Raw genomic sequence first — 16,418 nt, forward strand, 5'->3', positions numbered from 1 at the left:
CTAAGCACTGCCTGGGTCGACAAATCACAAGCCTGGCTCCCCTTATTGCCTACAATCCTGAAAGGGTGGGATTAGAGGCCAGAGCTTGGAAAAGTTATTTTTTTGAACTATAACTCCCATCAGCCCAATCCAGTGGCCATGCTGGCTGGGGCTGATGGGAGCTGTAGTTTAAAATAACTTTTCCAAGCTCTGGTTAAAAGCTGCTATACAGATCGGTTAAAAAACAGATTAAACAGTCGCGGGGGGGGCTGACGTTTTGGTGTATATCTCGGGAACCAGACGACCTAGAAATTTAGCGTTTTTTTTTTAATTGAAGCTGAGAGTCCGGAGATTAAGGTATATTAGCTGGAGACCCGGAGGGGACCCCCCAAAACCGGAAACTCCAGCCAAAAATCATGCAGCATGCAGCAGGTTTACAGAGGCAGCGCTTGCTGGGCTGGAGGTTTGAATCTCCCGCTCTTTGGCTGCAGAGCGGTTTTCCCGCCATCCTGCCTGGGAAGCCACTCAGGCACGCAGCCCAAGAGCAGGCAGGGGATTCAAACCTCCCACCTACAATTCACAGCTGATGAGCGGGCAGGCCAGGCAGGATGGGGGGAAAAACCGCTCTGCAGCCGAAGAGCGGGAGATTCCCCAAGAGGGAAGTGGCTGGCGAGATGGCCACTGCAGGGCTGAAGATAAGAGAAAATACTCCATTTCCCGGTGTGAACATTTTTGTAGTCAAGCATACGCATAAATATCTTTGTAGCGCCATCTGTCTATTTGTAGAAGCGTTTTTTGGTGACCAAAGTCATTGTGAGGGAGTCCGAGTCTTATGAGAAACTGGAGGGGTGCACGAAAAGACAAGGAATACATTGAGAGCGAAAGAGACTACACGTTGAATAACATCGGGATAAACCGCTGTTATTATATTGATCTTTCCTCATATGATTGTGTGAGAAACTGGAGAAATCACAAGAACTGTATTTTCTCTTAAAAGAACACACACACACCTTTTTTGCCGCTAAAACCCAATGATAAAGTACAAAAAAGCACATTTGGCCACGTACCCCTTGAAATCCTTTGGTATACCACCAGGGGTACGCGTACCACACTTTGGGAAACACTAGTCTACAGAAAAGAAAAGCTTTTACATTTTCCCTGCCATCAGGAACAATATGGAAGTTTTATTCTGGATAATACAAAAATGAAAGGCATCTTCTGCTTTCAGCAGAAGTATAGATGTGGTACAATTCCATTGCATACAAACTTGAACTTCCTTGGAGTGCCAGATGGATATGGATGTAGCTTTAGGACCACATAATTATGCCTTAGTGGATGCGTTGTACCTGAAGACCCAGAGCCAGAGAAACTGTTGGGCATCTACTATAGTTTGGGATATGGCTTCGATAACCCTGCATAGTTCATACCTCTCTCCCATGAATAATTTATGTAAAGTAGTAAAACTTGAGTTGATTAATTAATTCATGTCACAGAATCCAACCTTTTATTTTACAAAATAGCCACATCTGTATCTAAGAGGTAAATATATACCACTGTTGACTATTCAAAGCCAACTTTGAACGCTATACTAATTTAGATGCACTGCAGCAGTGAAACATAATCTAAACTTCCAACAGTGTATTCTGGGAAGCTACTGACACAATTCCAAGCTCAGCTGATAATGTCTTTTTCCCCCAAAAGCCAGGAAATAAAACCAGGAATAAGAATCCAACAAGAAATTTATTTTGAATTGAAGGTCTGGAAAGAGCTAGTGCTTTTCTCTAGCACTGTTGATGCTTTTAAACTAATGCTAAAAAAAAAAAATTGTCTGCTCTGAAATACATACAATAGAGCAGCCTTTTCCAACCAGTGTGCCTCCAGATGTTGTTGGACCACAATCCCCATTTTTCCTGACCATTGGCAATGCTGGCTGAGGCTGATGGGAGTTGTGGTCCAACAACAGCTGGAGGGACACTGGTTGGGAAAGGCTGCAATAGAGCATAGGTAGCCAACATGGTGCCTAATTCCCCTCATCCCTGCTCATAGACTATGTGAGCTGGAGAGGATGAGAGTTGGGCATCAGCAGCTGAAGGGCACCACACTAGCTACCCTGCAATAGAGTACTACAGTACTTTTAATTCCGAAGTAATGAGAAAATTATAATGCATGTTATAAACTCAAATGTGCTGTAGAATGAAGTTTGTTTCAGTAAATTGTGTTTCAAGATTAGAATTGGATATTTAAAAAACATAGCCATTTGGTTTTTCAAAAAGTATTTTTCTTAGAAAGAAATGGTGTATATTGTCATGATATGCTTGCAGTTAAAAACACATCTACTGCATTATAGTATTTAACTGTCCACAAAAAGATTAAAACATATATATAAAAACGAATATTTCCATAATTTTCTGAGTAGACAGACTATGGAGTAAAAATGGACATTTATTACAATTAAACTGGTATGATACTAAGACAATCACAACAAAACTTTTCCAACCAAGCACATACAAGGCAACATCGTAAACCTTAAACATGGTTTGAATACACATAAAAATTGCTTTTAAGTTGACTTTTTAAAATCTCAAGTAATTCTATCACTTCAACGTCACACAGGGTCACTCTAATTTCTCTTAAGATTCATTATTTCCGATTTTCCATGAGTGAAATGTATAACAGGGTTCCTGGGCACCTTATGTAAACATGATATTTTCATAAGGCTTCTTTTGTGGTTATGGCATGAAGCAGTGATCTTTTAAACGTCTGGTGCAGTTTATGTAGTAAAGCATTTGGATGCTTTGGAACACAGTAATCACAGCAAATAGACCCACAAGAGGGGAACTTGATAGTCACATCGGAAAGGCGTGCAAGAACACAGACATGTACGTGTGGAAAGTCACACTGCTTTCAACAGCAGGTATTCTTTACTGAAATGTCAACACTATGTTAAGTTTAGGATATACAGCAAAACGTAAGAATACAGTAATTAAGAGTATGGCTTTGTGATGGCTGTGTAGCCAGATCCTATGCATATTTATTCGGAAGTAAATCCTTTTTGTTCCTTGGGACTTATTGCCAAATAAAATGTGCATAGCTTTGCAGCTATTTTCTGAACTGGCTGAGGGAAGGCGTGCCAGTGATTTAAAAGTTTTCAGTATAATGTTTGCTTCTAGTGTGTTCAGAGATGCACTGTGATTAAACCTAACACTGTAAAACGGAATGAAAATAATGAATTTATAGATTGTCAGATTATCAAAACAGCAATTTAGGTTCTGGATTAAGTATACTGGTAGAAAGGTAGGCAGATGTGTTACAACATTCCCTTCTTCCATTTTCCCCTTTAAGATTATGTAAACTGTATCTCAATGACTTTTACACTTCTGAAAGGATAAAGTGTGCAATCCAGAAAGTATTTAAGCTAGCAAAAATTAAGGGTTTTAACAAAAGAAATTCCAAGTCGCCTCAGCTGGTGTTCCCTTTGTATTACATTAACTCAGTTTTCTGGTTAAACTTCACACAGCACAATTTCATTCTGAAGCAGTTCTGTTTGCAACTCTGTTGTTCATAACAGTTTGACTTCCAGATCTTGATAGGATTCTTTGGTATAACAAGCAGTTGTAAAACAGTTGTTTCTCCCCAATTGAACAACCTAAACTGAGTTTTAACAAATACCAACTTTACAGTAAAAGTCTTTGGTTATACAAAGCCAAATTTTGTTATCACATTTTGCTTTGTTACCATATGTAATAGTTTCCGTATAAGACAAAGTACAGTATTTGACACTTTATGTGATGGCAAAGTATTTTACAAAATATAATTACTGAAATTGCCATCTATGACATCACTGCATTTAAATTACTGTGGCTTAAATCACTCTAATATCCTTTTTCCCCAGAAAAAAAGTTTTAAAAACTTTTGTTCCCTTGTTTTTTTAATTTTACAGTAAATGGATTTTTTCTTGTAGGCCTAGATGAAGTAGATTAGCAGAACGGTAATACTGACAAATAGCATCATAACACCATTGGCTAACATGAAATGAAGGCAGTGAACATTTACAGTTATGCAAAAACACCACACAAGACATCAGCAAAGGAGAAGGTTTATGTCAGTCCAATTTCTTCAAGTACACTACGAGGGGTCTCCGCTTCCTGTAGAAGGAAAATTAAGAGAATGAACAGATCTTGTGCTCCTACCAAGCCATGTATCCTATGTTAAAATTGAATTAAATTCAGAATATGTCAGGGTATGTACCGAGCAGTCACTAGTTATACAGAACACTTAACACTCTTTGTTTATAACAATATTTGTTGCACATCCCCATCCCTTTTCCTTCAGAGTCAACTAGGGGAGACAAATTAATTTTCTATTGCGTCAAAAACATTTCAAAGAACTGACCATCATGTAAATGTCTTAAATTAATGAAGCAGCAATTTATCTTCCAGAGCAGGATAGGGAATCTATGGCCCTCCAGATGTCGTTGGACTTCCACTCTAATCAGCCCCAGCCAGCATAGCCAACATCAGGCTTGCTGGAAGCTGCAGTTCAATATCTGGATGGCCACAGGTCCTATCCTATTCTACATACAGCATACTTTTAACTAAGACAGCTAAAGCTTCTAGAATCAATAGTTCTAGTTTAAAAAAAGCTTGATTTCTATACTCTAAATGTGATGTTCGTAGGGACTTCTTGAAGTGATTTGGCAGCACTTGTAACGTTAGCCGTAACTTACATTTTCCTAAGACTATCTTAAGAAAAATATATCCTGTCTTTCTATTAAAAGCACAAGCTGTAATTTTTGTATTAACAGAGTTAACACTTACTTTAGCATCCTAATCAAGGCACAGCACCAAAGAAAGAGAGTAGAGTTAGGTAACAATCCCCAGAAAAGGCAGCATTAAAAATGTGTAAGAACTTACATTTTGAATCCCTAAAGTTCAAATAAAGGAAGGGAAACTGTCCACAAAATTTTGAGGTATCAAGTTTATAAATTTAATGTAAAATGATCAGATTAAAGACAAACACATTAAAATGAATTTTAAGGTGAGAGTCCTTTGGAATGTTAACCCTTTCCTGCCTCAAGCAACAGGAGAGGAAGACAATATCCCACTTCAGGGTGTCCTGGTGCCCACTGGAGAGCTACCTTTATCAAATGTTTATAGATCATAGAAATTATACTTCTAAAGATTCATGGGTGTAAATAACAGTGTGATGCAAATATGCTGCACTGTCACAAGTGATGTGGGATACTCCTAGAACTTCTGGATTAGCATAGGTGGTACAATCACCAGCATGATCAATCACCACCATTCTGTATTGATAAAAAGACAAGCTGATACACAGAATCAAAGGGCAGGTTATGACTTAGCATTGCACTTAGATCTTTGCCTAATCTGTTCTGTGTAAAAAAAAGGCACTATTAATACATAGATCCATTGGTAAGGAAATATACCATTCTTCCTATTTGTGAGACAGGCTACAGCTCCTTGCTGCACATGGGTCTACTTGAGAATGGACAGATACCATCAATAGCTCCACTTCAAGAAGGCAGCCTCTTCCCTTTTCTTTCCATTGATTTGTTTAAGCTGGTTAGAATCACAGTCTGCCATATGAAGCATAGGCTGGATTCCTTTCATGCCAGTGGATCTATTCACAAAGAGGTTCATATTCCCCTGGCTATCTGGACAGGACCTAAAAGGAACCAGTGCACACACACTCTAACTTGGTGCATAAGCAAGTACTATCACACAATTATTGTGTGCATTTTCATGTATAGGGTAAAAATTGTAAAAAGTTAATTTGTGCTTTACGTTAGTTAATTATGTACTATGAGCAAATGATGCAGCCACACCCTCAACTAGTTAGCATCAAAGATGCTATCCACGAAAGTTAAATTGTATAGTAGCTATGAATCCCAAATGAACAAATGTTAACAGCTGTTTGAAAATGTGTAACTCAGTAATGCCTGAGAATCAATTAAAATAATGCTAACATTGAAGTTGGAATCATTTATCAAAATTTATGCCAGCAAATTAGAATTACAAAACCCAGTTGGATAAACATGAAATACATCACTGCAAAGAGATCAGGGGAAAAAAAGGCCATTCACATGAGAAGTGCATGCAACACTTTATTGTAGACATGCCAGGAAAACTAATTCACAAGAATTTACAAGCATGCAGCCATATAAAGCTATAACAGAACACAGCACTCATTAGCATTCCGTGCACAGCATTTTAAAGATTCAGGCATTAAGAGAATGCAAGCAGCATTTGCCATATACGTTCACAGAAGCAATACAACAAAAACAGGAAAGTTTTATAATGGGAAAACATTCTATGCTTTGCTACTAATACATCCCAGACTGCTATAGATTCAGTATGTTAATACACCTTACTTTTGAAATATGACATTTATGTTAAAAGTCAAGCATTACTACATAACATCTGGAATGTTCTATTACATATGGTTCATTTAGCTAACCTCTCATCTTTCCTATTTTTGCAATCACCTTTTAAAAAAACTTTTGCCCAATATAGCAGCGTATTTCCTGAGCAATATAAACAGAATTAGTCTACCAATGTTCACACTTGTATTCACATCTTAGAACAGAAATTGCAGAGCAGCTCAGGAATATTTCTGTGCATGTTTCTGTATGATTACTTGCAAGCATGGATTCTGTCTGCTGCTGTAATGTTTGGGTCAGCTCCATTAGTGCACTGAAGTATGTTCATAGAAACAGAATTTTCTATGATCTACAAAGTGTTTCTATTATGAGCTGTTCAAGCCATGTTTTATCAACACACATTTAACAGGTCCAAGAATAATTCACTATCAAAGGGTTTCTATGATGTATTGACAAATAGCAATTTATACTCAGTTTGATTAAAATAAAGGTACCATAGGGTTTGAATATTTAAACTAATGTTAGGCTCAAAGTATTTCAGCTTAAGTATTACATGCTATGACAAGTGCTATTGATAAGATTTAAATGTTTTAACAAAGAAGTTATGGCATGCTGACAAGACGTATGAAAAGAAAAAACAGACATCACAAATGGTAGGAAAAGGAAATATACAACAGCAAAACATATGTGCTTATCAACTAATTTGTTCAAGATGACTGGATTCATCAAGCTGAGGATAAGTGTTCTGCCATGAGTAAGTCAGCTCTATCGCCTCTCTGTATGCATGGTGAATGGAGTCATTTAGTATACTGGGGCATTAAAGTATTCATGACGTGGCTACAAAAGAAATGTGCACATTCTTTATAAACAGTACAAAAGTTTGCATGTATACAATAATATATTTTTTTTAAAAATAGCTACTACTGTTAATGCTATTACACTGTTTTTATACTGATTTTCTGAATTACATGCATTACTGAACGTGTTACTTAGGGTTTGAAAAAGCATATCACTGTAGTAGAATTTAGCAAACTATAGGCAATCAGACATCACTAAGTCTTATTTATTTAAAAAACTGTGCTTTGCATATATATGCACCTCCAGCTTGAGATGGTTATTTGTTTGCACGTGGCAAAATTTAATTAAAGAAGGTAGAGCTTTGTTTGCAAACTGCTGACTAGAATTGACAGTCGAATTAACAAAAGGCAGAACATTTAATTTGTATTTTTAGCATGCTAATTTTGCATTTTGGGAGAAGTAGAGAAGGAGGTGTGGAAATTAAAGTAGTCAAACTGTTCAGTTTCTGATGTTAGATGCAACTACAACCAGGTTTGTTTCTTTCTCTGATTTGTTTTCTTAGTTAGGCAACATGTAATCTAATGGGAGTTAAAATCTTTACTTTTTTCCATAAAGTGTGGTCTTGCAAATTATTTCTAAATGTCCTGGTCACACAATGGCCACATTCTGTTTAATCCATTTTAAAACCACCTGTATTAACATTCCAAGCCAGCTAACTGTTAATCCAAGTACACAGAGATGGAGACTTGGTTTTAGGGATTTCCTGCCAATCAAGGATAATCTAACAGGATCTTACATTCTCTCATACTTCTCCTAAAAGCTTCTGTAGAATCAGACCATTCATACAACTATTCTGAGGAGAAATGGTTCTGAAGAGATTAATCCACAGGTCCTTATGAGAATTCTTCTGAGAATTTTCATTTAAAGAATGCACAGATTTTCATGCACAATAACCAGCAAAAGAATAGTCTGGGTAGTCCTATAAAATTGTGTATTATATATGAGTAATATGGGTTTTCTTAGAAAGTTTCCAAAAAAAAAATTCTGCTGCTCTAATATCAGTTGGGATCCAATTTAACATGTTAGTCTTATATTTAGAAAGAAAAATACACCATATTAATTATATCAGTAGACATGACACAACTTCTCCCTCTGCTCTTTCCAATCTGCTTGACCTACCAGAGAACATTTTGAGGGTGCACAGGGACTGCAGGGAAAAGGAGAGGAAGGAAAATCCTGTTTGCAAGCAGGCTGACTTCACCGGATGTCAACCACCAGCTGCAAAATTCTCAAAGTTTTCAAATATTCAAAATTAGTTGAATTGAAATATTTAATTATTGATTTTCCCCCTAGAGTGCACTTGATGAGATTTAAATGTTATTTTCAAATGCATTCAGAACTTTACTTTGGCATTATTTTTACTGGAATACTTTAAGGCATGACAAAGTCTATCCTGAATGTAAATTTTAAGAAAACAATGAAGACACACTGAAAACAGTTACTGCATCTTTAATGCCCCCAACACTCTGTAAATGCACACGTGTAATTTCAAATTATTGTTTGAAATTGCCCTAATTGACTGGTATTCTATCAATTTATGTTACTATTTCATTTTATGAACTTAAAAAAAATCCACCCCACATCATTGGTATCTATCCTATCAAACTGTATCTGCACAATTTGGAATTTTGTTAGGCTAAAGCTTTTGGCATTTTTATGCCAACTCATATTACCACTGAAGGTAACCAAAGAGGACGGGAGAAAAAAGGGACACCAGCAGAGCAAGACAGAAGTAGCACTAGCTGTAAATCAGCAGTCCATGTCCCTGTACTCTAGCCTACAAAGAATGCAGAAGGCATACTAGTAGCCAACTACAGGACTACATGTTCTGTCTAAACAACCAACTCCCAATGATGAACTCTAGGACTAGGATTTCCTCTTGGAAAATGACATTAGACCATGGCAAGCTGCCAGCTGGAAATTTCATCACATGCAGGCTTCATGTACGATAGTTAGTTCCATACATATGTCAATGGATAAGGGAAATCTGACAGAGACAAAATGATCATGAAATGAATGAATGGGTCATCTGGATACTCCCAAAGCTACCCAGAGCAGAAACAAGCTTTTTGTCAACAGTTCTATCATCACTAGCCTCTTATCTTCCACGTATGCATTAAAATTGTAATGCCTCATTAGCACTCAAACTTTCATTTTCATGTTCATTGCCTACTCCCCACTGTAACACTAATAGCACTTTATCTTTTAGATTTTTGAATGCTTAAAGCGTATTCCGTGGCACTAGAGTAGCTGTATACTATAGCTAGCATGGATTTTTCACATTCCGCAATGTTAAATGAAAATACCCCCATGCCATTCTGATGCTTCATATAAGCTCATTCCACCTATCCTAAGCATTATTGCATGAGACTGAATCCCACTGAACTCAATAAGCATGTAAATCATCAATTTATTCTCAGCAAACTTACACAGCATCCCATTTCTTACCTCCTGGCTTAAAAAGCAGAGAAATTCACTAATAGGCAAAAAACCCTTGTGGTTTAAGAATGTACCTCTAGCCAATAGGCACATTTTTTTAAAATTTTAATTAAATTTATTAGTTGCCCATCTGGCTGGCTGTCCAGCCACTCTGGGCAACGTACAAAATAAAAACATACAAATACATTAAAACATTAAAAATCTCAACAATAATAATAAAACCTAACCCACCCCAAATTCTTCCAAGCAACACAGGAAGTTGATTGGGCTGTGAAAGACTAACCAAATTTTTTACAAATTTGTAGGGCAGTGCAATATCTCAGAGATGAGATCAGTACCCAATGTACATTCACTACAGCTGCCCAATTTCCCTGCTTTTTGAAGTTTGATAGAAATATCTGTTGGCTATAGGTACATTCTTAAACCACAAGGGTTTTTTTTGGCCTATTAGTGATTAATATATGGTAGCTAACATGATGCCCTCCACATGTTGTTGGACAGCTCCTGTCAGATCCAGCCAGCATGGCGAATGAGTCAGGGATGCTGGGAGGTGTAGTTCAACAGTGTCTGGAGGACACCCACTGGCTACCACTGTACGCATTAACAAATTATATATGAATCTTAATTCCTATTAATATGAGGAAAACTTATTTCAGATTTATCAAAAATCCCCAGTTTTTGGTCAGTTCTACTAATAAAAAGGCAGCTTCACACAGATGCTCTAAGCAGTGGCAGACTTCAGTGGAATTTTTTTGGGAGAACTTTGCACTTGGGCTTCTATACCATCTGCTGTGAAGCAGACTAAAGGAGGAACTGCTGCTCTTCTCAGCCAGTTCTGACCCTTAGAAATCACCTGTTTATGTGTGGTATCATCACAGTCTCGCCATCTCTCTCCTGCCTGTGCTGCCCATTTTTCTGACTTTCTTACCATTGTGTTAACGACCCATTCTCAACATTGGTGTAGGCAGAAGGTGAACTAGCTTGCTTGTGAGTAAGTGTAGTTTGCAGATATTGGTATTAGTCCTAAAAGCATTCTTGTACTACCAGAGGATGAAAAACTGAGTGAGAGCCACACCAATCAGACTGTGCCCCTGGCCCTGAGCCCATAACCTTATGGATGAAGTGTGTCTACCCTACTCCTTCACAGCCTCTCCCCAAAAGGGTTCCTATAAGGCTGTCTTCCATCTCAGCCTCAGAGAACACAGGACAACTTCTATCTGTCTGTAAAGCAATGGACCTACCATTCAGAGGCCTGGAGAACTCAACACTGGATGTAAAGAGTTTTGTGGGGAGATCCTATAATGGAGATTTGAATAGATGCAGGTTCCAGGGACCATCATAGTAACCACACACTACTTCAGACTATAAAAAATGAGAGAGCCCCTTTGCCACATAATCACTGCCTCTCTGATGAAACACTCAATGCAGCCTAAAATGGCACCCATTCTGATTAATCAGGCCTCTCTGGCATCAGATTAATCTATGAAAGAGAAGGAAATGAGCTTTCTTGATCAGATCAATCTTTAGAGGAAGATCTGAAAGCAGGGTTATTCTCAATCTACAGCAGACAGAACAGGTGGGATGTGCAATAAGTGTGGAGTGCTCCTATTCAGATGTTCAGCCACTCCATTCCAGTCACCATCTGGTTTTCCATCCCCTGCCCCCAGTTGTCAGCATTCTGTACTTACTAAGCATGTTCAGTTCTCCTGGGCATTTTTGCACACATCTCAGTTTTTTTCTTTATTTTTTTCCCTGTACTTCTGCAAACCTTCCGAGTTCTTCCAAGCCTGCTCATAACTTCCTCTTATGTGTGGCAATACTATTTTGACTACATAAGAATAGGCCTCGGACAATGTAGTTCACGATTCATATATATGATGCTGAGTAAGACTGCCAAGACACAAGGGTTAGCTTCTCCAGCAACAGAGTGTGAGCTACATGCGTTTCAAACTCAGCTAAGCACAAACATGTTTTATACCTCTAGGAATGAGAAAGCATTCCCTCCTACTCTGCCTCTGAACAAGATCTCAAAAATAAAACAAGAACTAACCAATAACCTTGACTCAGTGTCCCCAACCCCATCAGATCCTGCTCCTTCAGGTTCTGAAATTTCTGTACAAATTCCAAAAATACTAAAAATTCTGTATAACAAAGGAAAACAAATCAGTTACTACACACGAGGGCATTCATGCATATGTGGGTCACTGTTTTGTATGCACATTTGTACATCTTTGTCTACATATGAACATTTTCAACTTTATGTGTCTGAAATCAGTCTCAAAGTTTCTTGTTCACACTAATGGACACTGTTTGATGGGATATATTCATGCTGTGGGTTATTGCTCCTTCTCCTCAATTAGTACCCATCCACCATAAGTTCTGGGAAACTGAGGTCTGTTGTGGGCATGCACACAGGCATCTGTTTAGTTATGTGGTACACTTTTATTCTAAATACAAGTTTCTCAATATCCCAGATTTGCACAAAAGAGCAGTAAAGAAAAGTGTGCTACTCCAAGCTAGGGAAGGATTTGGAGTTGCTAGCATGAAAGGTTGCTGCTTCCTTTCCTGCCTCCACTACCTGCAAGGGAAAAACTTATTTTTGATAAGAGTTAAACAGTTGCTTTAAAAATACAAATACTGTGACCATGCCTTTAGCAGCAACCAATGAAAAAGGACAGACTGCACCCTTTCCTTTGGATTGATGGAAACAAAATGGAAGTAGGGAGTGTAGCGATAGATAGCACCAAGTGAAATGTCACCACACATGTAAAAACCCCTCCCACACAATGTGCTTCAATACATCCACAGTCAAATAATGTGCAATTTTATATTAGATTTTTCTCTTATCAGATTATCCATAGAATAGAAAAATCCAAATTTAGTGGAAGTGCAAACTGCCACTTTGATGAGGAGAATGTTGTGTGGACACAGACACACACAAAATAGGGACACAAGCAGCTTCAAATCTACATTAAACTTCAGTGTGGGTGATCCTAAGAAGATTCCAGGCATTCCTACATCACAGAGAACTATCCCTCCAGGAAGAAAATAGACTCCCAAGCAGAATCAAATCTAAAAACAGAATTGCTGCCCCATCTACTTAACAGCTACACCTCAGTGTTCCCATTTAGAGTGGGATCCAACTGCTACAGGCTAAGACTCCCCCACATAAGTGCTACCCAACTCTAATAATTTCCAAGGAATCCTTTCTTCCATCCTCCATAAAATTCCAGCCTCCCTGCGATTACTCTGAGGTCATTGTTTGAACTCCCAATCCTGCTTAACATAAAATCAGCCAACAATTCAACCAAAGTTAAGCATGTTTCACTGATTCCTATGGAAGGGGAAAGCATGGACAACTTCCTTCCTGTGAAGTCAATGGAAGCTGGACTGTGCCCTGAACCATCCATGCTGTTCAGTTGGTAGTCATAACAATTCACAATTTTCCACAGCCTACTATGCCATATTTATAGACTTGGAACCAGAGTTGTGTGAACAGAGTACTTCACATGCAACAAAGCTTTCCCTCTCTTCCTCCTCACTGCAGATTCTGAGGGTAGGCTCTGAAGGATCAGGGACCTTCCCAAATGGCAAGGAATGCAGTTTAGGAGGCTATAGTGGGAGCAGATAGGAGTTGGTGGAGACTAGGAAATGTACTTTGCACAAGCCAATCCTCACTCCCTCTGTAACTATTCTGGAACCTACTCCTGAAACCTTGAGTCCAAGTCACTGCTTGGCCTAAAGATACATTTTCCCCTTTAGTTAAAGCCTAGTTTTTCAAAATATGTTTGGTACCAGGACTGCCCAATCCATTTTGCTGCTTTAGACAGGAAACACCATCACCCTGCCAGCAGCTGATAACTTACTGCAGGTGCTGCAACGAAGCATCCCTAGGTCTTGTAAGGCTTCACCAACGCTGTGACACTGGGCAGGACCTATAAGATCTCTTCCCATGTGCTCTGCCTCAGTCTGTGGATGGCTGCTACCCGGTCTGTTGCTCCAGTTGCTCATCTAGGCAGATGTGGGCAGCCACGGAGCGCCTGGCCAGGCAGCAACTGCCACTCTCTTTTATCTTTTAAGTGTTGTAGCAGCAGCACCTCAAATTAAAAGAGAAAACAACCTACCAATGGCACTTGGCTATGGAGTGTCAGGTGAGGCAACTGCTGTGGCTTCAACACTGTGGCAGGGAATGGTTGCGCTCATTCTGGCAATACAGTAGTGATGGAGCACATTTAGTCCTCCACCTGTCCAAATCTACACCTGATACACATGGCTCAGCTCATGCAGGCACTGTTTGGTAGGTAGTCATAGATTCAGTTTTTATAACCTTTTAAGTGCAGGGTTGAGCGTGCTGGTTTGGTTTTATTTCCTTTTAAACCAGATTTAAGAACAATATTTCCAAGAGGTGTACCTAAAACAAACCAAAAGCTCAAAATAAAGCAAAAAACTTTTTTAAAATGGATTTTAAACATCCACAGATATTTATCCACTCTTCTGTACTGCCCTAAGCGGGGGAGGAAAGAGTGATAAGTTTAACTTTTGCTAAATGTAGTGACATTATTGTGCTGTAAGAAATTCAGGGCTTTTTTTTTTTTTAACTGGAAGACGTAATTAACTTTTTCATTAAAACTGATACCAGGCTTTCATAGTTATGTGCTCCCCAATATAGTTATGGAGAGTCTTCAGTTTGTCCATTTGAATGTTCACTGAAATGGAAATGGACTGCCTTCGATTTCAACTTATGGTGACCCTATGAATAGGGTTTTCATGGTAAGCGATATTCAGAGGGAGTTTACCATTGCCTTCCTCTGAGGCTGAGAGGCAGTGACTGGCCCGAGGTCACCCAGTGAGCTTCATGGCTGTGTGGGGATTTGAACCCTGGTCTCCCAGGTCATAGTCCAACACCTTAACCACTACACCACACTGGCTCTCTTGAATGTTCACTAAGATTTCTTTAACATACACTTACCTCTTTTGTATAACCTATTTATCTAAAATTCTATACAAAAATATGTTGCAATATGCAAGTTAGGCCTGTCCTGCACCTGAAATCAAGTAGTAAAGTATGCAGAAATAGTTCTACTGCCAGGCCTATAATCATTTCTTGCTAAATATAATGGATCTTCCAGGAAATGTTTAAATGCACAATTAAGGCTAAGCATTACCTAGTAATAAACTCTGGAAATCATCCAACTTGTATTAACACCTAGAAATTAACATCACCAGTACAACCACACACCACACACTTCAAACTGATGCTGTTAGTATGAAAAAGAAAATAAGACAAGAGCACCCAAAGCATCTTTCAATACTGTCATGCAAGTGTTGCACAAGGTTAAGTACACCACTGGCCACTTTTCTGCTCCACTTTTTACTTATCAGGCAAGGGTCCCATTACACGTGCAAAACTCTGCAAAGCACCCATGTAATCCATGCCACCAAAATGGTAAATTTGGTAGTTACCAATCGTACGGATGGGGATCAAAACGCTAAGGCTTTAGATTGCTCTTAATCATAAGATATCCTCAGACAAACCTCCCCAGTCTTCATTCTGGCTCTACAAACAAAATCAAGCACAATTGAACATTTGATAATCCTGTAGTTTTACATTTTTTATGTAGTTTTGCTAGCTAAAGAAATCCACTATTACACAGACTTGTACATATGAGGACTATTAAGCTCTTGGGCAACTGGCTTCTTTGCATTGCTTAAAAAGTCAATGTTACCAAGGACAAAGCTAATGAAAATGCGACAAAGACAACAACTCCAATGAACTCCACATTAAAAAAAACACAGCAAGATTTTTCTTTTTCAACAAAATAAGCAAGCTCAAGGTTAGGGTAGTTCTTCTGAAAACAATGAGAGCATTTATAAGAGCCAAAACGGATGTGATGGTAGCAGACATTTCCCACTTGTCTACCCCAATCACACATGAAATAGGGATGGGGGTCTTTTACAGTAAAAAGAGCACATGAAATATTAACATTTAGCCCTCTCCTGAGCCTTATCTCCTCTCCGCTCATTGTTCTGACTACTTTTGTCCATTCCTGACTCATTCCTGGTCCTGGAGCCAGGAACAGAGAAGAGTGCCTGGAGCAACTGAATACAGGGAGCAAAGGTCCAGGAGGAATGAGAATTCAGTCTCCCATACGTTCCTTTTATTAAGGACCCTTAACTTTATATGTCAACAGGGTGGACACATGGAATTATGGTTCCCATCATATGCAATTTGGTTCTTATAATAGATTGCATTAATTTAGGTCTCCTCCTAACCATTAGCTTTGGAAATTGTTAGCAAGATATAGTCTGATTTATTTGTAAAGGGTTTTAAAAATGTATTTTCCTCAAAGAAAGCTAGCTTCTTTGAAGTTTTCTTCCTGAAGAATGTAACAAAAACCTAAAAACATGAAGTGGAAATTAAGCCTCCTTTCTTAACGTTAGCATTTAATTTTCAATATTTAACTATATTATGCAACTCTTGACCTATCTACTACTATGCAAGATACACACATTATAGCTCCTTGGAGTATTAGTGAGTGTATGACATAAATAAAGAGACAACAAAGAACAAGGCAGAGTCCTAATTCAATATTCCTGTTCAGAGGTCAAAGCATTACATCCAAACAGTGGGTGTCTGTTATCTAACTAAAAGCACAAGCTTTGTAAGGGAGGTTAAACAGCTTTACTACAGAGAGGTGCATTATACGAGCAGTTTAGAAATACACATCTCTCTCAGAAGGAA

The 16,418-nt window shown here is 38.5% G+C and overlaps 1 protein-coding gene across 9 annotated transcripts in view; it reads right to left on the minus strand.

The window, feature by feature from the left end:
* Positions 1-2,403: 2,403 nt before the first annotated feature.
* AP1S2 (adaptor related protein complex 1 subunit sigma 2) overlaps positions 2,404-16,418 on the minus strand; it is a 29,351-nt gene continuing 15,336 nt past the window's right edge. For 5 of the 9 annotated variants that reach the window (XM_061627182.1, XM_061627181.1, XM_061627184.1 and 2 more), the window contains one exon: positions 2,404-4,124. In XM_061627182.1, the coding sequence (XP_061483166.1) occupies positions 4,077-4,124 (48 nt within the window). In that variant the 3' untranslated portion in view covers positions 2,404-4,076. The other 4 variants (XM_061627187.1, XM_061627188.1, XM_061627189.1 and 1 more) reach the window with 4 other exon arrangements.

Source organism: Rhineura floridana, chromosome 5 (genome assembly GCF_030035675.1).
Source record: "Rhineura floridana isolate rRhiFlo1 chromosome 5, rRhiFlo1.hap2, whole genome shotgun sequence".
In the NCBI taxonomy this organism is placed as follows: Eukaryota; Metazoa; Chordata; class Lepidosauria; order Squamata; family Rhineuridae; genus Rhineura; species Rhineura floridana.